This window comes from Exophiala bonariae (assembly GCF_035927105.1).
Source record: "Exophiala bonariae strain CCFEE 5792 chromosome Unknown scaffold_11, whole genome shotgun sequence".
NCBI lineage: Eukaryota > Fungi > Ascomycota > Eurotiomycetes > Chaetothyriales > Herpotrichiellaceae > Exophiala > Exophiala bonariae.
The window spans coordinates 825731-845550 of NW_027042486.1; the positions used below are offsets into that span (position 1 = coordinate 825731).

The window sequence follows — 19820 nt, forward strand, 5'->3', positions numbered from 1 at the left end:
ATTGTCAAGATGGGCATAGAGGATTTTCTCAGCCAGAGTGAGTTTCCGGGACCCTAGAATTCGTCTAACCTCCTCAAAGTTTTTCAGGATCTTTTGGTAGGGAGGTACAGCGGCTTTCCTTCGCGGGCTTGGTGGAGTGTGGGCGTGGACGGCATAGCTACGAGATGCAGCTATTCTGAGATCTAGAGGAGAGCTCACGCGCAGGGCAGATGCCCGATGTAGAAGTGCAGACATCTTTTGGCACTTCCTACTGGACTCACGAGTTGTGAACATCTAGAAGAATATTTCCCAGCGATGGTCACATCAATCAACCGCAGATAATTTTTGGCCCGGGGGGCGAGCTTGGCTGCTGCCCCCGACTTCGGGGTCGGCACCTCAATTTCTCCACCACTCGCGTCTCTGGTCCAGTCAGCGCGGCCTTATTAGACATCACCTGCGACCACCCGAAGGGGTGCAAGGCGCTCTACAGGCTACCAGTGTGCAATCTAGATAAATCATCAATCATGGGAAATGCCAGAGTAACAACTAAGGTCCTCTGTAGTCTCTTGTCAGCGTTGGTGGCAAAGAGAGGGGAGCAGAATATTTATGCATGGACTTCGACACTGCCGTTCAGTGCGCGAACATGTGTCAGGGATGCACATTCGTTGTGGATTCCCTACCTAAAGGTCAACTTTCTCTGCTGCGAAGCGTGTCAATAGCGTTAGATGCCTCTATGCTTCCGATGGGAAATTCGTTGTTGGCTGCCTTCTCCAGACCCACGGACTTGACCGGGATTCGTTATGACTTGCCCTATTTTTCCAGTGGGGAGCAGACGGGAATGGACCTCTCCAGCATTGATAGGTGGAGAAGTTGAGCAGGGCGTTGTTCCAGATGCCACGCATATCAAGGTTTGTGAAGTATATATATTTGATAGACTGCAGTGGCTGTCTACTCGGTGTTCTCTTCCTCGAGAGCTTCGAAAACGTCGAGCACGCTGATAGAGACCAGGGCAGAGATCCTAGAGACTGCACGAGACTTTCAGATTGATTTTGCACATATCAGTATCCAGAATAATAATCAGACCGGCAATGCTTCTCAACGATTCTCAGAAGGAGCAACCCTCCGCTGGCGGCGGCACGAACAATGGTGTCGAGAAAGTCGTCGCACCACTAGAAGACTCAGCACCTGCAACACTGTTTCACCGATCACTCGTCCAGCGTCCTTACATGGTCGATTCCGCCAAGGGAATCTATCTGTACCTCTCAAATGGTCGCGTAGTGATGGACGCCTGCGGCGGTGCAGCTGTCGCCTGCATCGGACACGGAAACGAGGAAGTACTCGCCGCGGTAACCCGCCAGATGAGTACCGGAGTTAGCTACTTGTCGTCGATGACATACACGACATCTGCGGCCGAGAAGCTGGCGCACCATCTAATCGACGGCCCGCATGGAGGACGACGCTTCGGGCTGGACCGCGCGTACTTCGTGGGCAGCGGCAGCGAGGCCATGGACGCGGCACTGAAGCTCGCGAGACAGTATTTCTACGAGATGGGCCAGCTGCAACGCACGAGGTTCGTGTCCCGGAAGCAGAGCTATCATGGCACTACCATCGGCGCGATGAATGTTAGCAGTAATCTGCCTAGGAAGGTGCAGTATACGTGTTTCCAGTCGGACAACTTCAGCTGGGTCAGTCCTGCGTATCAGTATCAGTATTCAAAGTGGAAGGAAGGGGAGACGGAGGATGAGTTCGCAGAGAGGTTGGTCGATGAGCTTGATCGGCATTTTCAGGACCTTGGACCGGAGAACGTTATTGCTTTTGTCGCTGAGCCGGTTGTCGGCGCCACGAGTGCATGTACACCTGCACCAAGAGGTTACTTCAAGGGTGTCAGAAGCGTGTGTGACAAGTATTCAATTCTCTTGATCCTGGATGAAGTCATGAGTGGTATGGGTCGATCGGGGACATACTTTGCTTTTGAACAGGACGAGATTGTGCCCGACATCATGACTATTGGCAAGGGACTGGGAGGAGGCTATGCACCCATTGCTGGTGTTCTGGTCCACAAAAAGGTCATCGACGTCCTGAAGAAAGGTACCAGCAGCTTCAACCATGGCCATACCTATCAGGCGCACCCGGTGGCATGTGCGTCCACGCTGGCTGTGCAGGAGATCTTGAGCCGGGATGGTCTCATTGAGAATTGTGCCAAGATGGGCGTGATACTGCACCGGCTGTTGGTCGAGACATTCCAGTCAGCCAAGTATGTGGGCGACATACGGGGCAAGGGTCTATTCTGGAGTCTAGAATTCGTCGAAGACAAAGCTATGAGGAAGTCGTTCCCACCGAGTGTTCGTTTTGGTGCTCGGTTCCACTCTACTGCTTTTGACCTGGGTGCGGCTGTTTATCCTGGCGCAGGCACTGTCGATGGGACGAATGGAGACCATGCAATTGTGTCGCCGCCTTACAATGTGACTGAGGAGGAGTTGAAGAAAGTCGTCGCTATTCTCAAAGAGGCTTATGACAAGTTGGAAAGAGAGATTGACGGCGTTTCGGATAAGCAAGAGAGCGCACACAATCTTGGGCCATCATGGTGAGAACCTAAATTCAGTAGCCGCCTAAGGCCAGATAGAATGATAGTGATGAACTAATGAAGACATACTTAAATGCCGAGGAGGAAGGAAGTGACAACGACATAGGTTTGAATTGTACTGATTGTGTTGTATTGACTGGTTAATGACGCCGATCCTGTAATATGGGAGTGTGATCAAAGTAATCAAGCTCCGGAAGCAGACTTCCACCCATCCAGAAACGACAAGACATTCGCCCCCAAACTATCTATCACATAACCACCCTCCAACAAAATCAAAGCCGGTATGCCGTACAGAGACTCCCTCGTCCTTGCCGCAATAGTTGCATAGTCCTCAGTATGAATCTGAAACGACCCGAGAGGGTCGCTGTGGAAAGTATCGAAACCGAGGCTTACCACCAGAAACTCAAGCTTGTACTCGGCCAATCGTTTGAGACCAGTGTCAAGCTTCGCCAGGTAGTTCTCAATGGAACTACCCACTTTCAGTGGGAGGTTGACATTGAAGCCCTCACCTTTACCAGCGCCGATTTCATCCTCCGCTCCAGTATAGTATGGATATTCGTCTTCTCCGTGGATGCTCACGTATAACACTTTGGGGTCGTCATAGAAGATTTCCTGAGTTCCGTTCCCGTGATGAAAGTCGATATCTAGAATGCCAATGCTCGAATTGGGATACGTAGACCGCCAAGTACTGACTGCGAGTGCTGCATTATTGATATAGCAATACCCTCCGACTCTCTGGCCATCGCAGTGGTGTCCGGGTGGCCGGCACAGCGCAAAGACGGTGTCGGGTTCGGTCACTTGACCACTTGCAAATCCAACAAGCATGTCAGCCCCTTCCCAGGCAAGATTAGCGGACGCGACAATCGCTTGGTAACTTTGCGACATGATACCGGAGCTCATGTCAAAAGCATAGTACCCTGCTCTAGCAAATGCATCTTTTGGGGCTCGCAGCGGCTTTCCTGTTGCAGTCGGAAAAGTAAAACATTCGGGGAGCACATGGCCGTCACTCTCGATTAGGCCAGCCGATAACCACTCATCGTAAATTGTCCTTAGATGCTGCAGATACGCATGACCATGAGTATCCGACGTCGTTTCAATCAAACGTTTGGACCAATCGTTGTCCTCGGCGGTACTCGGTTGGATCAGACGGATTTCGTGTTTTGAGAGATGCAATGCTTTGAGTATTGCCTGAAGCCTTTCGGGAGATTCCAGGGCGGGGATTAGTTTCGAACCAAGCAACTCAACAGTTTGATGACGGAGACAGTCAGGGTCGTAGAGGATCACCAACATCTTCGAAGGATTGTTTCGCCGCTATTCTGGTGGAGACCATGACAGATGATGCTCCTAAATGCTGGGGAGAGCACATTTCGAGCCGTTCGAGAAAGTGACTCAAAAGTTTCCAGTAGTGTCTCCAATTGTGGGCGGGTGAGATAGTTCAGGGCGCTAACCAGCCTTGGGGTGGGCATCACCACGTGACAGGGACTGTCAGTCTATGGAAAGTGAGGCTTCGTGTAAATGCTGTCTTCACCGGCTCCTACTGACTGATGGAACATGTAGTTGTCAGGCTGTGAGGGGATGGTTGCGTGGTGATGTTGTAATTCTGTTGACATAGTGCTTTGCATTTGAAGTGCTATACACAATTAATTAACTATGTGCAGACGCAATGTCCAGATGAAAACTTACTATTAAGGCTTTCCTCAAGAAGTTTGTTCTTGTCTCGTAAATGGCGAAGAATCCGCGACATATCTTGTACTGCTCGCTGTTGTGTATTCGTAAAGTTATCCAACACGATTGCGAGTCGATCGGTGAAGATTTGGGCTGTCATGGCTTTCTTAGATTGAATTGTGAAAAGGATGGAATGAACCACATACCCTCTGTGCTTAGTTTATGCTGAAGTCCACTTTCATTTCCCAGTAAAGCAATGCCATGCATATTTCTGACGAGCTCTTCAACCAAAGGACCAACATCATTCTGCAATGGTCCTGTGAAGGCTATATTGACAGCTGGAGCACTTGCAGGGAATGGACCTTGTACAGGTGGAACTGGATGAAAATCATCCTCGTTAAGCGCAAGTTGTGCTGACGCAGAGTCAACATCATTCACGAACAACTGGAAGTCGATGACATCGAAATTTGTATCGGCACCCGTCGATGCTTGTGCATTTGGAATAGTCTGATTATATAACTGCTGTTCCGAGAGAGGATTAGAGCTGATAATGTTAGGGTTGATCCCAATACCATCTTCTGAAAGACCGTAATCGTAGTGTGTATTCGGTAATGGGAATGCGTTGTCAATTGGAAACCCAGGCGGAGATTCGTTTTCATTGAGGTAGGTACCATTGAGGTTGGATAGACCTTGACCTATCGAAGTCTGGGTTGGCAGCGACGGCGGATATGTTGACATAGAGACCTGACTTCCAGGCAGATTCCATTGTCTCGTGGAGTTTGGTCCTTGTGATTCGGTCCATTGTCGGTTACCGACAGTGAAAACGCCGTCATGCCCAGCAGTTCCGTCGAAGCTAGATACTGCCTTTTCTGAATGGAAATTGAAGTGCGGTGGGTGATGTGGATTTATCGCGTTTGCTGTGGCGTTTGCATTGAATCCAGTGGTATTTTGAGATGGCAACGAAGGGGTACTTGAGAAGTTGACATTGAAAGCCTGATTATCGAACGCGGGTTGCCCGAGTTCTTGGAATTCATCACCCAAGACTGGTCGCGAAGAATTGGTGAAAGAATTGGACCGTGTCCTTGACCTTGAACGACTGACTTCACGTCGAGCAAATCGACGTAGATTTCTATCCTCGCGGGGATGAAGACTGTTGCTGGAGTGCGCACGAGGTCGTCGTCCAGGTTTGCTAACATCCAGGACCGACTTTCCGGATTGCGCAATCTGAGACATTCTCTCTTCTCTGGTTGAATACTTCTGAAATCCCCATTGTTTGATTCTGCGTTCCCATTGTCGTGGAGTGGCATCGAAGCCGAAAAAGTCCTTCATAAACTTGGCCGCTGCCTTACGAGTCATGTTGTTGTCGATGTAGCATTGTCGGAAGTTCTCCTTTTGCGCCTCCCAGTCCTGTTCATCATGATGATGATCGGCAGACTGCGATTCATCCTCAGAAGCCATAACTACATTCGGAAATGGAGAATGCGATGGCGGCGACAGATTCATCGGGATGCGGGACAAGTTGATTCGAAAGTACTCAGCCTGATGTTATGAATGGAGTAATCGCAGCGTTGTCGTCAGCTTGGAGGACCAGATGATCGACCGAAGGCCGAGGTTGATGAGCTGTGTCTTTGTGGATGGTGATCAACCAAGAAGCAAAATCATCTTATGTCGTACAACTTAAGACATTTGAATGTTGAAGTTCAAGTTGATGCTCAGCCGAAGCTGGGCGCTAGTTATTGAAGCTGTGCTCAATACCCTGCCAGGCTTGGATAGCCTCCAGACGGTCTTGCAAGGCCCTACTGGGCCCGGTGGCACGAGATAATTGGCCCCAAACGACGGAAGCTCGGGGCTCTTTGCGGCTGACCCGCTTTGGCACCCACACTGGTCCTTTGGCTTGTTTCTCCTGACCTCCAATCGAACCATCAGGAAGCCCATTCTCAATTCAGTCTTGGGCCTGCATTCGTCCTTGTCTTGGGGGCCCATCGCCTGGACTCGGGAGCTTCCAGCCTAAACCAAACCTAAGTCATGTCCTCCTTGGGCGGTTGACCCTCTGGACACCAACCCTCCCTCATCCGCCATAAGCCCCTCGGGACAGCAACAATTATCTTCCGGCGTTATCATCTGCCAAATTCCCAAACCATCCATCCCTTCATCCCAAATACACAGACTGCTTTCTGTTGCGCTGTGAGCAGTGTGACGGGCACCAAAGCTGCTTCTGCCTGGCTCAGGGCATCACTGACATCAGTGCCTGCATGACCCAAGTCGCTTTTGGGCTAGATTGTCTTCCGTCGTCAAAACATATCACTATAAGCTCTCCAGAGCTTTCCAGCACCAATAATGAACTCCAAGGAGACCAAATCACCGTTTTGCCTGGAAGTCACCGCCTATACTTTCACGGGGGTTTTGGGAGCCATGTATACCCTTTGTTACGGTGTGCGCGACTTAAGGGTGAGTTTAGGGATGGCTTCGAGGAGATTGCAAACAGCACTTAAACTGCGCAATCGCCACTGCCCTGATGAATGCCATTAATCGTCGGTGAGAGCGATGCTACTACCTGCATAGGAAGTGACGGCGTTATACACATTTATCTCGCCACTATGAGACGCACCTTCAGCCTCGTGACGCTCTTCGGTGCACTATTCAACCACATTCTCGTTGCAGCTCATTGGATCATTCAAAGCTTCTGCGATTGCATAGACGCTTGCATGAACGGCTGTACCAGAATCGTGCAATGTGAGTTGACTCTATATCTATCCAGTGCATGACGTTACTGACCTTTCTGATAGCACTGCGGAGACCTATCAGCGCTAGACAAGACAGTCGTCAATTGTCATCACCACTCTCCGATCTTCCCGCTCAAGCAAGCGTCACTCACACGGCACGAGCATCGAAGTCGAGCACTATTGCAAACAGCTCACAACGTTCAACGCCACCCCCAGCCTCACCTCCGCCGGAGCAAATAGTTCCTGACCCTGGAGACCTGAAGCATATGGGAGCTGGGTTTCCCTGACACTGGTGTATTCCGTGATTCATACAGAATGAGCATGTACCAAAAGTTGGATTGTTGTCATGGATTCGGTGTCATGGGATTCGGATATGATTCACATGCGTATGCTATCACGGGCTTCTCGAGCTGAGGGTTTAGCGGTGTTCTAGGAGCTGTCTCAGCCCTGGTCGGTCAACCGCAAAATTTGGAAAAGGGTTAGGAGTTTAATGTCGAGTGTCGAGTTGGCCATCTATGTCGCAGTTCTAGGGAGGCTCATTCGTATGACTATCAGCTCGGTATGCAACCGATCTTTCAAGGTTTAAGGCCGGTTGCTTAGATTAAGGCCGAGTAAAACTTTCAACTTTACCTCCCGGGTGCCCACCATCATTATCAGGTCATACCATTCCATCATCTACCTAATTCAACCCTAAGAACCCTCCCAACAACTTCCTAGATCCGAGAGCAGCCTTTCGCTTCTTGGGCTCGTGCAAGTAGTCAGATCACCAAGTCCATGGGTGCTTCTGACTGTAAGCAGTACCTCTTAAGTTAAACAAGAAAACGAGATCAAGGGCATAACTCTCAGCTAGTCTCAGACTCTTATCAAAGGCATTTTACTTCCAACCGGATGTGTTTTTTGCATCTTCATTACGCCTCCCTCTGAGATGTCCTTGCGATCACGTGGTTTCGCGTTACGCGTGGAGTCGTTCGGTTGTGTCTGAAGCCGCGGTAAGTGCCAAGACCTGACTCGACATAGTTTTTGTTTACGTCTTCGGTCAAGAAACTGGCCCGGCCTGAGGCACAAAGCAAAGCGCAGTAACGTATACCAGCAGCCTCCCCATTGCGATCCATTCCTACCGAACATCCTTGGGCCCGTTCAAATTGGCTGTCGTCAGATTTTGCCGATGGGCAGTCAGTGGCCGTCCCTCCATGGCAACCATGGCGACAATCAGCCTTCTATCTTCCTCGCCACCCAGACCATTTGCCCATTCACCAACTCCCGCTGCTAGTTCTCCTTCATTACCTTCGCCCAGCGCCTTTCTACGCGATGCCTCGGCAGGACCTTTGCGTTTTAAGGCCGCAGACAAAACAAGAGATAGGTTCTCAAATGGCTTCACCAGTGCCCGTTCAATGCTTCAGCCCAAGATGGGTGCAGAGAACGTCTCCTTGGGTTCACCTGGACGGACGAGATTCAAACAATTAGACAAAAAGTCTTCAATAGACCCTTCGCTAACGACGCAAACCAGCACCTCAGTGTGCTGTGGCCTATTTCCGCAGCCCTCACCTTCTAAGCACTTTGTTGACCGAGATTCCATCGATGTTGAAACAGGCAAAACGACACAACCATCGGAAAAGCGCGTAAACATCGACCCTCAGACCATATCGACTGCACAGTTGAGTACAATTCTTTCTGATGAGCCTGACGTCCACTCGAGTTCCAGAAGCCAGCAGATGGCCAAGGTGATACCAAGGAAATCGGATTGGACCCCGGTCAAACCAACCATTGAAGAATTAGAAGGAGCACAGAATCGGTCCATTACATTCTCAGAAAATCTTCTGCAAAGTTTCGCGTTTCAAGGTTGTGCGAGGGATGGCAAATCAGAGGGAGATGTTGTTACAGGAGTGTCAACGAAAAGACGCCGCATTGAGCTAGTTCAGACAACAAATCCACAAAGCACAATATCTTTACCTATCGTCAAAATTGGAGCCCCTTCAAAGCCTGAGAAAGCCGCCACGAAGAAAAGAAACAAGTCTCCTGCTAAGAAACCCCTTACCATCACCGGTCTGGCGACTACAAACTATGGCGAGGAGTATCTCAACCAAGGAAAAGTTTCGCCCATGGTGCAGTTTCTAACCTCAACACAGGTTGGTGCCACCGAAGGTGATCCTCCAAACGAAGGGACCACTAAGAGAGCCACAAAGCCAAAAGCTGGCTCGAAGAAAAATCGGGTTTCCAAGAAGATACCTCCCAAAAGTCGTCTAGTCTCTCCCACATCCGCTATGAAGTCACTGATTGATCAAGACACGATATTTGGCTCTGCAAGCCAGCTTGCTCGTGAAGAGTCTCCGACCTTGATTCGTGATACTATTGAAGCGACAAAACAATCCGAATTGATCCTCTCGTCTGATAGCATTTCTCCACAAAAGTCACAAGCGCTGTCAATTGGGACGATCTCACCCCAGATACGTAAGGGTACGAGTCGTTTTGTGAAACGCCGAAATCTCTGGGGTGCAGCCGGAAGGGACGAGGATAATGCACTTCTACACGTCGACACCATAGACCTCAGTGATTCTCCCGCAATTCGTTTCGCGTTTGCTGGAAAAGATGCACTCCTTCTACCAGCTCATGCTGTTGGTGAAAATGATGCATCTCTGTACTCAGGAGGACTTCAAACATGTCAAACACCTTTGGCCAGCAAAGGAACCCTACTCGTCGATATCGATGACTTCGCAACGCCAGCACCGAAGTCTATGAAACCACCTAACGCGCTACAAGTAAGAGCATATCATACTTCAGTTTCCCTGGAAGCACCAAGAAAGTCTCCTTCGCATCCGCCTGCGACAGCGGAGGAGCCAGCGACCAAAAAGGTCACGAAAGCGAAAGCCAAGTCCGTGCCTGCGAAGCCGTCCTACGCTGGCTTTTCGGACCATGACTTGCAGCGACAGATATCAGCATATGGCTTTAAGCCAGTAAAGAAACGCGAGAAGATGGTCGAACTCCTCGATATGTGCTGGGAGGATAAGTACGGTACTCAGAAGGAAGAGGAGCAAAACCTCAACGTGGATGGAGACCAGGATATCGCAGCTTTGACACATGCAGACTTCTTGGGTAAGGTCCACGATATTGCTGCTCGTCCTGTCCCCAAGGTCAAAAAGCCCAGAGCAAAGCGAAAGTCGGAGAGCGAGAAAGCCACGACCCCGAAGGAACCAAAGAAGAGGAAGAAGGCTGAGCCGAAAGCAAAAGGCGAACCCAAAGTAAAAGCTGTGAAGGAAAAGACGCCCAAAAAGCCAAGTGCCACGGCTGCCAAAGCTAAGGCAAAGCGCAAGGCATCAGAGCTATCCGAAGAATATGTTCTTGACATTGATGACATCAATGAACCGGCTACAGCAGCCACAATAGCTCAGGTCTCGGAGCCTCCCACCGAAATCACTGCAAAGAAAAGCAGGGTCGTCAAAGCATCAAAACGTTCGAAGCTGTTAAAAACCCCGACGCGCACAATTCGTCATGAGATACTCTCATCACAAGCGTCCGAAGCATTCCAAGAAGCGCAAATCCCAGAGCACATCGATTTCATCCTCGCACCCAACGAGAAACCGAACCAACCGGTCTCACCAGCACAAACCCCTCCTCTGCCAGACATACAATCCCAGATCCGCGCCGCAATCACATTCAAACCCCACTCTTCCTCACCGTCAACAAACACCATCACGACGTCCAAATCACCGAAATCCAAGAACAAAGCGTCGTCAAGCTCCGGCATAGTACCAACCTGGCACGAGAAGATCCTCATGTATGATCCGATTGTATTGGAAGATCTGACAGCCTGGCTCAACACAACGGGCTTTCAGGCCATCAACGAAGACCGTGAGGTCAGTGCGTTGGATGTACGCGACTGGTGTGAGGCGAACGGCGTCTGCTGCTATGGTCTCGGTGGAGGGTGGAGGGGCACGAATACGAAGAAATGAAATACACGACGGGATGAATAAATTTTCTGAGCTGATGGGAGTGGTTTGAGGGACTACGTTATTTCTTCCTTGGCTTCAGACGAGAGCATAGCCTACGTTTTGCTGTGCGTCTCTTTTTTGCCATTTGCCTCTTCGGAAGGCACTGCAATGCTTTGGGTTTTGAATGCATTGAGACCTTACTACCTGAGGGACCTTCTGGTGTGACGAGAGTCTTTGCCTGTCAATACCGCGCGAGTGGTTGGCAACACATGAACTTGAGCACGAAGTTAGCCACGATGATGAGAAACCATCAATAAAATTGAATGAGAAACATGTTCCCAATGCTTTATTGTTTGCTCAATGCCCCCGGAGCTCGTCCCTGCCGTTGCCCGCCACTTATTTCAAGGCGGAGCATTCGTTGTCTTGATTCATTTTTGTAATGAGAACCTTGGAAGTGTAAGCGACCCAGGAGACAAGATTAAGTACATTACGAAGGAGCAGATACTAAGTGAGGTCTAGAATTGATTTACCAGCTTAAAGGTCGAATCATCTCTCCCCTTCCTTGCCGGACTGGTATGTCTATCTCGATTTCGAGTTCGATTTCGAGTTCGATCTCCGTCTCCGTGGTCCAGTCCGCCACATACATTACATACTAGGGTTAAGTCCTCGCCCTCTCGATCCGCATTCCCCTACCCTATTCATCATCCGACCTGTTCTCGGCGCCACCGCAGCAGCTCTTTCGACGTCCATCACTTTACCACTATCGCCCATTCGCACCACCATGATTTAACTGACTCGACTAACTCACGCAGTTAATCCCTATTCTCTGCCGCTGCACCCATAGTCCCCTGCGCTGCTCGCAACTGTTCCTTCCCAACACCACGGTCCACCCACAACGGCCATCACCGGTCGGCTGCCGCAGTGGATCACCTCACCACCTTCCCTTGGTCATTTCTCTAAAAGAACTTGCCCTTGAGTTGGACCTCACTGCGCTCAACACCGTCGGCATCAGTGTAGACGTCTCGCTCTGCGACGTCCTCCTGAGACGGACGACCAGTGTAGAAGCTTGGCGAAGGACCGCGAGCCGGCTTGTCAAGCGCCGTGAACGCGGTACCTCTCACACGAGCAAGAAGCCACTGCACGCCAACCCTGCCGGCGAAAGCAGCTGCAGCCCAGAGCAAGCCGCCAACGGGCGCAGCAACAAATGCGCCGAAAGCACTCCAGTCGTTGCCATAGAGACCCTGCTCGAGCAGCAGCAGACTGCCCGCGGAGGAGGCGTCGCCGTCGTAGTAGACCAGGCCGAAAAGGAAGACGGTGAACAAGCCGCCCAGGCCACCGACGACGACTTCGAAGCCGCGCCAGGCGTAGGCGCGGTCGTTGAGGCCGATGACGAGCACGGGGATCGAGCTCGCGGAGATGAGGTCGCTGATGAGGTAGATCTGCAGGACGGAGGGAGATTTCAAAGCGACGACGACGACGGGGAAGATCAGGAGCACGACGGCGGCGCGGATGAACCAGAAGTTCAGCTTGTTGCGGAAGATGTCGTTGGACCCGGTCGAGACCATGGCGGACTGGAACGAGTCGAAGGCCGCGGTGGACAGGCACACGACCATGACGAGCACGATGCCCACGACCCACGCGGGCAGTTGCTCCAGCAGCAGGAACAGCGCAATCGACGACTGCTCCGGCGGGTCGCCGAGCGCGCCAGACCAGCCGGCCAGCAGGCCCGAAACGCCCACGAGCGTGAGGATCACGGCGACGGCGCCGGTCGCCAGACTGACGCCCACCCACAGGTCCTTGTCGGTCTTTGCGGCGAAGGTGCGCATCCAGAAGCCCGAGAGGAAGAAGTCGTTGGTCAGGATCGCCACCGGCAGGATGTACATCAGCTGCCAGCCGAGGAGGCTGGCGTTGAGATAGCCGCTTTTCTCGATGAGGTCGTGTTGGATCTCGGTTTTGACCCCGACGGTGATGCAGCCGATGATGATCAGCCCGACCACCATGGCGCCTTGGATGTTGTCGGTGATGAAGCTGACTTTGAAGCCACCCAGGGACGTGTAGATGGTCGTCACGGCGCATTGCACGATGACGGGCGGGAGTCCGTCGAGGCCCGTCAGCGAGTTGATGATCTGTTGGAGCGCTGAGAGCTCGGCGACCATGTAGAGGAAGATGGTGATCAAGCTGGTGTTGGGAGAGTGTTAGAATGCTGGCAGAATTGGGGGTAGAGAGAGGGGATGGGGCGGGAATTGAGGAGGTTTTGGGCTCCATACGTCAATGCAGAGAGATAGAGCGCGGTGAGAGTGCCATATCGCTGTCTCGTCCACTCGGTGAGGACAAAGCCCTCAGGACACTTCCTGCGGATTTTCGGACCGAGATACGCGAAGATCAACAACGGCAGTGCAGAGGAGAGTGCATAGACAACAAGTCCCTGCACGCCTGCGATGGTCGAGATCTGTGGGTACGTGAAGAGAATACCGGATCCTAGAGCTGTAGTTCGTCAAAGAGAAACGTCTGTCAGTACGCTCGTGTCAACGAAAACGCGAGCGAGTGGAGGGAGGGGTGATATGGGCATTTTTTTCTTGATGGTGTTAGAAAAAAGGGGAGACAGAAGTGGCAGCACGTTTCCCACGCAAGCATTAACTTGATCGAGTCTTAACGGTACAATCTCAGCATCTATGCGGTGGACTTTTGGCACCCGAGGACCCTGGGAGCTCTTCATTCCAAGAGATCTCTGATGGCTACAAAGAGCATTTTAGGAACTCCTTGAAGTCTCAGTTGGATGAAACGGGGTAGAAAACACGACCAGGTCCTCGAGTGCGCAAGAGTACATGGGATCCGAATCTTTCCCGCATAGAGCGCCCGTAGTGCTGCACATTGGATCCCTTTCTGCGCCCCCTCGCCATCGAAGCGGTACAGATGCGAAGAAGATGGCGATCATCTTGTCACGAGACGTCGCATCTCTTCTTCGAAAGAGCAGCTCCGACGTCGAGAGAGCGGAAAAAGGTCCAATGCCGTTGATGCGAGCGTACGAACCTCAGATGGCGATGAGCAGAGAAGCGTCATCGGGCAAATCAGTAGTTGATGATCGTGGCGTTTCCGAAAGCTTTTTGTCGGAACTTTCTTGTCGTTGTTTGCTTGCGTTGAGAATATTTTTGCGTGACCCAACTGCGCGCTTCATGCCACGGCTGCCCTTCGAGTGCACTCACCCGAGGCGATGAAGTTGAGGGCCAACGGAATGCCTAGAGGAAGTGGTTAGTGAGACCCAATCTTGCGGAATTGACGACGGAAATGAATATCGGAAACGAGTCGATGGGTGGAACTGTTCTCTCAAAGAGCACGTTTTCCATCCCATCTCCGATTGAAGTTTGCTGACCCTTCTGTGTTCGCAAGCTCGCAAGGTATTCGCCCTTGGACTGATGGCGAAGTCTCCATGCGATGAATAGACCGGCCAGTCTAGATGGTGATCAGGTCAGCTATATGAAGCTTAGATGAGAGAAGAGGAGACTGGTGGTCGGCGTACAGGAAGACCGCGTAGGTCGTGTAGATTATGCCATTGGAGGCGGGCTGGGATGGTTGTCCCATTATTGCTGTCGCTGCTGTCGCTGCTGTGGATATGCTCTCTGCTTCTGTGAATAGTTATATTCGTCTAAATGAAAATCCAAGAATTGGGATTTCGAGAGCAAGACTGTAGACGAGCTCCTGTTATTATGATACGAGATTTGTCAAAAGGAAAAAAAAAACGCAAAGTCCCATTCAGTCAAGAGCTTCAGCCAATGTGGGGTGGCTTTAGAATATCCCAATCGGCTCGTCTTCCTCATCATCGATTTCCCGAGAATTTATCAATCACGTGGGGGAGGGCCCTGTCTTGGCAAAATGACGACAGCGGACTCCCGACGTTTTCAAGATCAGTCTTCGCTGGACAGTCCTCAAGGGTGCTTGCCTGTGTTATTGTGGACTGCATGAACGCCTGTACAGAGTACCACCAAGAGCTCTATTGCTTTGAGGGTGACCGCTGCAGCAAATTGCACATTCACGGCATGTTCATGACCTGGGAGCACGCCATTATCTTATGCGGAATTAGTCCAGACTAAAGATCTTCATCATTTTGGTGAGCTAACTGCTCATTGAGCTATCCACTAACTGTACTAGACAACTAGTACTAAGTGTGGACGTGGTGACAGTCTTCAATTCTCTCACTCTCCAAACCAACTGTCTTGTCACTCTGGACACTCATCTGAGCACGGCGTACTCCCCCAAGCTAAACCCATATCTTCTCTACCGTAAAGGTTGAACATATGACCGTGATCTCATCTCTTTAAACCTGATCATTGCGGATGGCAGTTGCTTTCTCACAAGGATCCTCGCCGATTTCAATGGTGCAGGCCTCCCAATTGTAGTCGCGAACAAGAGTTCCCTTGAACTTCACAGCATCACCAATGTTGGTGAAACGGAAGTAGATGGTGCGGACCTGTGACCATGTTAGTGAGATGTTAAAATCTGAAGGATCAAGTGAGAGAACGTACCGAGTTGCGGAAAGTGTCGGTAATGGCCTCAACTTGACGAGTGCCAGGCTTGCCAGTAGCCAGCTTGTGCAAGGCCACGATACCCCAGTCATCTTCTGCGCCGCTCACCTTGAGAACACGAGTCGCACCACATTCGAGATAGCCTTGCATAACACTGCTCATGACGTCGACGTGATCCTGCTTATCAACCAGGATGTTGAACTTCTTGCCCTTCTCGCGAACTTCGAATCCATTGGGATACTTGTCAAAGTACTGCTTGAAGGCTTCTTGGGTAGTAAAAGTCACGTATGCAGTGGTGATACCAGTCTCAGTCTTGGCAGGCAATATTCTCATAGTCTCAATGACACCGCCGTGGATGAAAGATTGAACCAGAGTGAAGTCGGTGGTAGCAGGAAGACCTGTAAGGATGACAGTGCGGACTTTAGACTCTGTGGTTTCAGTCAGCGAAAGTGAGCAAACCGAAAGGAACAATGAGATGCCACTTACTGGGCTTATCATCTCTGGCAGCAACTGCACCCCAAGAGTTGAAATGGGTGAGATTCTCACGGTTTTCGCCATTCATCTTATCAGCTTCACTATTTCCAAGGTTTGCGCTGATCGAACTGGTAGGACTGTTGGGAGGTTGGAGAGGCATTCTCAATAGGGCGAGTTGAGTGACAGAAGAAAGGATGGTAGAATCACTGGGTAGTGTAACGCCGTTGTCGTCAGGATCAATGTCGCTTTCTACTTCAACCTGAATTGAAGAACTGTCGTCGAAGTCGGATTCTCCAGGCGCGTAGGTCTCCGATTCTTCGTCAGAAGAGGTGATTGCTGGAGGATGAGAGGAAGTAGAAGAATCAGACGCGTTGTCGTCGTTGTCTAAGTAAAGAAGTTCGTTAACTAGAAAACTGAGGGTTAGGTGACTCTAACTCACTTGTCTCTGGGGTTCCAACAACAGTCGAGGTCTCGGCGATCTCAGTCTCAACAGAACTGTGAACTGGAGCAGCAGTCGCGTCTTGCTGTCCTCGGCGAAAATCGGCAACAACACTATCTATATAGGTTGTGCTGTGGTAAGATCTGCGTCGCCCACTTGAAACTTTCTGGAGTGAGGAGCTCTTGTAGTTCACCAGATCCGCTTTGGAAGGGTGGGCATTGTCATTTCCTAGACCGGGACGCGTTGTTAGTAAGATGGAGGGCTTCAGGGAATGGAACTGCTTTGTTGCGTACCAAGAGCGCTCTTAGTCTGGTTTGCAGCTGGTCTTGGTCGCGCAGCGAGGTGAGGCAAAACCCCGGCCTATTGAGTTCACCGTCAGTTGTCCGATTATGGTGGGGATAAGAAAGAAGTTAGCCAGGGAGACAAACCTCATCAACGTCAATTCCAGATGGGGTATAGACGGTTCCTTTGGGGGTTTTGTCACTGAAAGTTCCATGGAGGATGGCAAGAAAGCGCGCGTGGTTGGCGGGGTCATCGACATCAACATCGCCGAGATTTGGGTGACGACGACTAAAGGCCATCTTGATAACAATGATGGTGATAGACGCGACTGTGACGAGGTTTGGATGAATAAAAAGATATGAGGCGTCGCAATCAATTGTGGGAAGAAGAAAGAGGAATTTTGTGGGAACGCGGGTGAAAGAGAATGGGTGCGTGAGTGGAACAACAGAGGGAGAAGTGAAGCGACCAGGCCCTGCGATGAAGTGAAGTAATAGTGAACGGGTGCCCGCCAGTATCAACCAACTCTTCATCGCTCCCATTCGCGACGTGAGCGATTGAAGAAGAGGAAGACAAGGGGGAGAAATACCGTCTTGCAGAGGTGAATCTGACAACCAAGACAGAGGCTTACAATAGAGAAGGGTTTCGATCAATAAATGGTCTTCTCTCATTTAATCAAATCCTCCTTCCATCCGCTCCAACTGAGCAAAATTGGATGCTAGGCTGATGGTGGTTCCAGCATTTCTTTCTTTTCATACATTAAATCAACACGGATCGTGGCTTACCAGCTCACATGCATTCCGCCGCTCCAAGAACGCCATCGCTTATGCACGACTCAAAACAATGGAGGCACTGGAAGTGTCTCCCAATTTCGCTCTCCTTCTCTAATGTTTTCTTTGATCACTGCCAACTTCCTCATGCCGCAGAAGCCTGAATGGGTGGCTGTTCTGGTCACGTGCTGGAAGGACCCGCCCAGCTCGAGTGTATCATCTCGAACCCAGACAGTTTCGTCGACCAGCTGCCAAGGCTCTTCATACCTTCTTGGATTATAATGAGGCATCATCACCATGATATCGAGGATGAAATGAATTGGAGTGTAGAGGCGTTCAAAGCGCCGCGTGAAACTCAGCCAAGAAAGTGTTCTTGTGTCGTAGGCAACCCTTACGAATGGATTCATATAAATTTCGGAATTTCCAGGTTCGGGGTTTTGAATATCTGCCTGGATCAGACAACACTCTGATGCATCCCAGAAAAGATCCTGTTCCGCTCGAAAATGATACGGTGCCGACAGATTGCTAGGGCTCTGATTGCCTGCTGTAATTGGTTCTTGACGAACATTGGATGATTTCTGAAAGAACTGAGCGTCGAATGCGACCATGCCACCCCAGCAACTCCTGACTCTTACAGAGTCCGACCCATCTAGTACGTCTTGATGCGTCTGTTCGGATCCTCCCGCGGAAAACCAGGGAAAGAAGGGAATTCCCGTGCTAAAACCTTCCATGTCTCTCGTCGCAAAAGTGTCATAAAATTTGAAGGGGTTGATGAAGTCGACCGCGCAGGCAGCTCTGTAGTCTGCTTTTCCCGAGGTCGTTGTATGCGTTGAGAACAACAAATTCGCCGCGTCAATCGGGTGAAACACAACGTCGTTCAGGTACAGTAGTTTATCATATTGGGTTGCGAGTGTATCGAGTGGTCGAAGAGCCTGGTTTCGAACTTCGGCCAGGTAGTCGATACGCTTTACCCTGTCACTCCCATCGGGTAGTATGACATGCGGCACCTCGTCCAGGCTCAAGTGCTCCTCAAATACCAGGGCGTGGTCGCATGTAACTCTCTTCTCCAAAATCTCCAGTGCTTCTTTTGCCTCGGGTCCTGCGTCGTTCACATAAATGGATAGAAATGTGTTCTCCGGGCCCAATAGGTCGATGAGGTGCAGTATATTGTCAGCCCATGGTCCGGTTGCCAGCTTTCCACCCTTGTCAAAAATGCTTGCAGCTATAAAGACCTTCTCGTGATGCAAATTCGCGCGCCCAGGTAGGTCGGAGGCCGCGACCTCTCTCCTGAGAGCTTCGTAGTGAGGAGGGAGGTGTGTATAGCCGGGGAAGAATATGCCGCCAACGACTACCACAGTGAGAATGGTAGCAAAGAAGGCATAGAGTATGAGAGCGACTTTGCGGTAAAATGATCTCAGCGAACAGGAACATAAACGGGATAGCCTTCTCGCGCGTGTTCTCGATCTTCGAGGGCGACGTTGTTGGCGTAGCCACGCAGGGGTCAAGGAGGAGAGGCGTGCGGAAAGGGTAGATTTGCCTTCATCTGCCACGATTCGATCGGAAAGCAGGTGGAGTTGGTGTTCGTCTTGGTTGTCGCCAAGGGGTGAGGAGGGTTCATAGTTGTCGGAGGTGTGAGTGCTTGTCCTGGATAGCTCATACTCGTCATAACGAAGACATTGAGGGTTCATGATTCGGGAGAGGGGCCGACAGAGAGGAGAGGAGGATGTCGGTGCCAATGGGACCTGGCAGGAATGACAGTCGTCGAGGATGCGGCGCCATATGCTTGCTAGCTAGCTAGGGGAGTGGTGAGTAGTGCAGCATATGTCGTGGGTAAAAATGTACAGGAATGGCCAGAGAAAGAGAAGAGAAACAAAACGGCAATGGGTCAGTGGGTAGTAAATGAGTGAATACCAATGAGTAGTGGTGAGAGGGGATAAGAGGACAAGAAGCGGTAGACGCAATTGTACGCGTGGAGTAGTGAGTGGTGGTGACTTCAAGGAATTGAGAGTTCAGCCTACGGCCACACGTTGAGTGCTACGGAAATGTATAGAGAGCAAATAACATATCTTGCCCCATCCATGCTTGCTGTTTGCCTGGGCCATGGCCCGTTAAGCGAGCGGGCAAAGAGTCTGAGGTGGTTTCGCCCAAGCACAGCCTCCTTTTTTCGCAGGAGTGTGCAAGTTGGGTAACATGTTTGGCTGTGTCCAGAATTTGGACCTGCTTCCTCGTCGCAAACACTAACTAATTTAAGGCAGGAGGAAGCAAGTGGACGAGCCGATCAGCTGCATGCCAGGGTGCATGGGGGGTTTGGGGGCTCCTGGGGGGTCCCCCGTGCAATCAAACCTCGGGTTCCGTCGAACCACGACTCCACGAGGTGAAAGAAAATTGTAATTTAGCCCTGCGTGCACGGACGCCTAGGCGTAGTAGGCTAGACCTCCAATTAAAGGAGACCGGGGTTGGC

General features: G+C 50.9%; 7 protein-coding genes across 7 annotated transcripts; 2 read left to right on the top strand and 5 right to left on the bottom strand.

Annotated features, from left to right (window-relative positions):
• Nucleotides 1–1067: 1067 nt before the first annotated feature.
• On the top strand, nucleotides 1068–2567 carry LTR84_001954 (uncharacterized protein; the record flags this gene model as incomplete). The annotated part of the gene is made up of 1 exon (XM_064845572.1): nucleotides 1068–2567. The coding sequence occupies one exon, from the start codon at nucleotides 1068–1070 to the stop codon at nucleotides 2565–2567; it is 1500 nt and encodes a 499-aa protein (XP_064707117.1).
• Nucleotides 2568–2746: 179 nt separating this feature from the next.
• LTR84_001955 (uncharacterized protein) lies at nucleotides 2747–3853 on the bottom strand (the record flags this gene model as incomplete). Its single annotated transcript, XM_064845573.1, has 2 exons — nucleotides 2747–3751; nucleotides 3848–3853. 2 exons carry the CDS (start codon nucleotides 3851–3853, stop codon nucleotides 2747–2749), a joined length of 1011 nt encoding a protein of 336 aa, XP_064707118.1.
• Nucleotides 3854–4053: 200 nt separating this feature from the next.
• LTR84_001956 (uncharacterized protein) lies at nucleotides 4054–5686 on the bottom strand (the record flags this gene model as incomplete). Its single annotated transcript, XM_064845574.1, has 3 exons — nucleotides 4054–4193; nucleotides 4247–4381; nucleotides 4435–5686. 3 exons carry the CDS (start codon nucleotides 5684–5686, stop codon nucleotides 4054–4056), a joined length of 1527 nt encoding a protein of 508 aa, XP_064707119.1.
• Nucleotides 5687–8150: 2464 nt separating this feature from the next.
• LTR84_001957 (uncharacterized protein) lies at nucleotides 8151–10898 on the top strand (the record flags this gene model as incomplete). Its single annotated transcript, XM_064845575.1, has 1 exon — nucleotides 8151–10898. One exon carries the CDS (start codon nucleotides 8151–8153, stop codon nucleotides 10896–10898), a length of 2748 nt encoding a protein of 915 aa, XP_064707120.1.
• Nucleotides 10899–11833: 935 nt separating this feature from the next.
• Nucleotides 11834–13511, bottom strand: LTR84_001958 (uncharacterized protein; the record flags this gene model as incomplete). Its single annotated transcript, XM_064845576.1, has 2 exons — nucleotides 11834–13055; nucleotides 13504–13511. The coding sequence occupies 2 exons, from the start codon at nucleotides 13509–13511 to the stop codon at nucleotides 11834–11836; spliced, it is 1230 nt and encodes a 409-aa protein (XP_064707121.1).
• A 1678-nt stretch (nucleotides 13512–15189) lies between these two features.
• On the bottom strand, nucleotides 15190–16891 carry LTR84_001959 (uncharacterized protein; the record flags this gene model as incomplete). The annotated part of the gene is made up of 6 exons (XM_064845577.1): nucleotides 15190–15342; nucleotides 15398–15825; nucleotides 15884–16255; nucleotides 16311–16538; nucleotides 16604–16670; nucleotides 16739–16891. 6 exons carry the CDS (start codon nucleotides 16889–16891, stop codon nucleotides 15190–15192), a joined length of 1401 nt encoding a protein of 466 aa, XP_064707122.1.
• A 533-nt stretch (nucleotides 16892–17424) lies between these two features.
• Nucleotides 17425–19047, bottom strand: LTR84_001960 (uncharacterized protein; the record flags this gene model as incomplete). Its single annotated transcript, XM_064845578.1, has 1 exon — nucleotides 17425–19047. One exon carries the CDS (start codon nucleotides 19045–19047, stop codon nucleotides 17425–17427), a length of 1623 nt encoding a protein of 540 aa, XP_064707123.1.
• Between the last annotated feature and the right edge of the window lie 773 nt (nucleotides 19048–19820).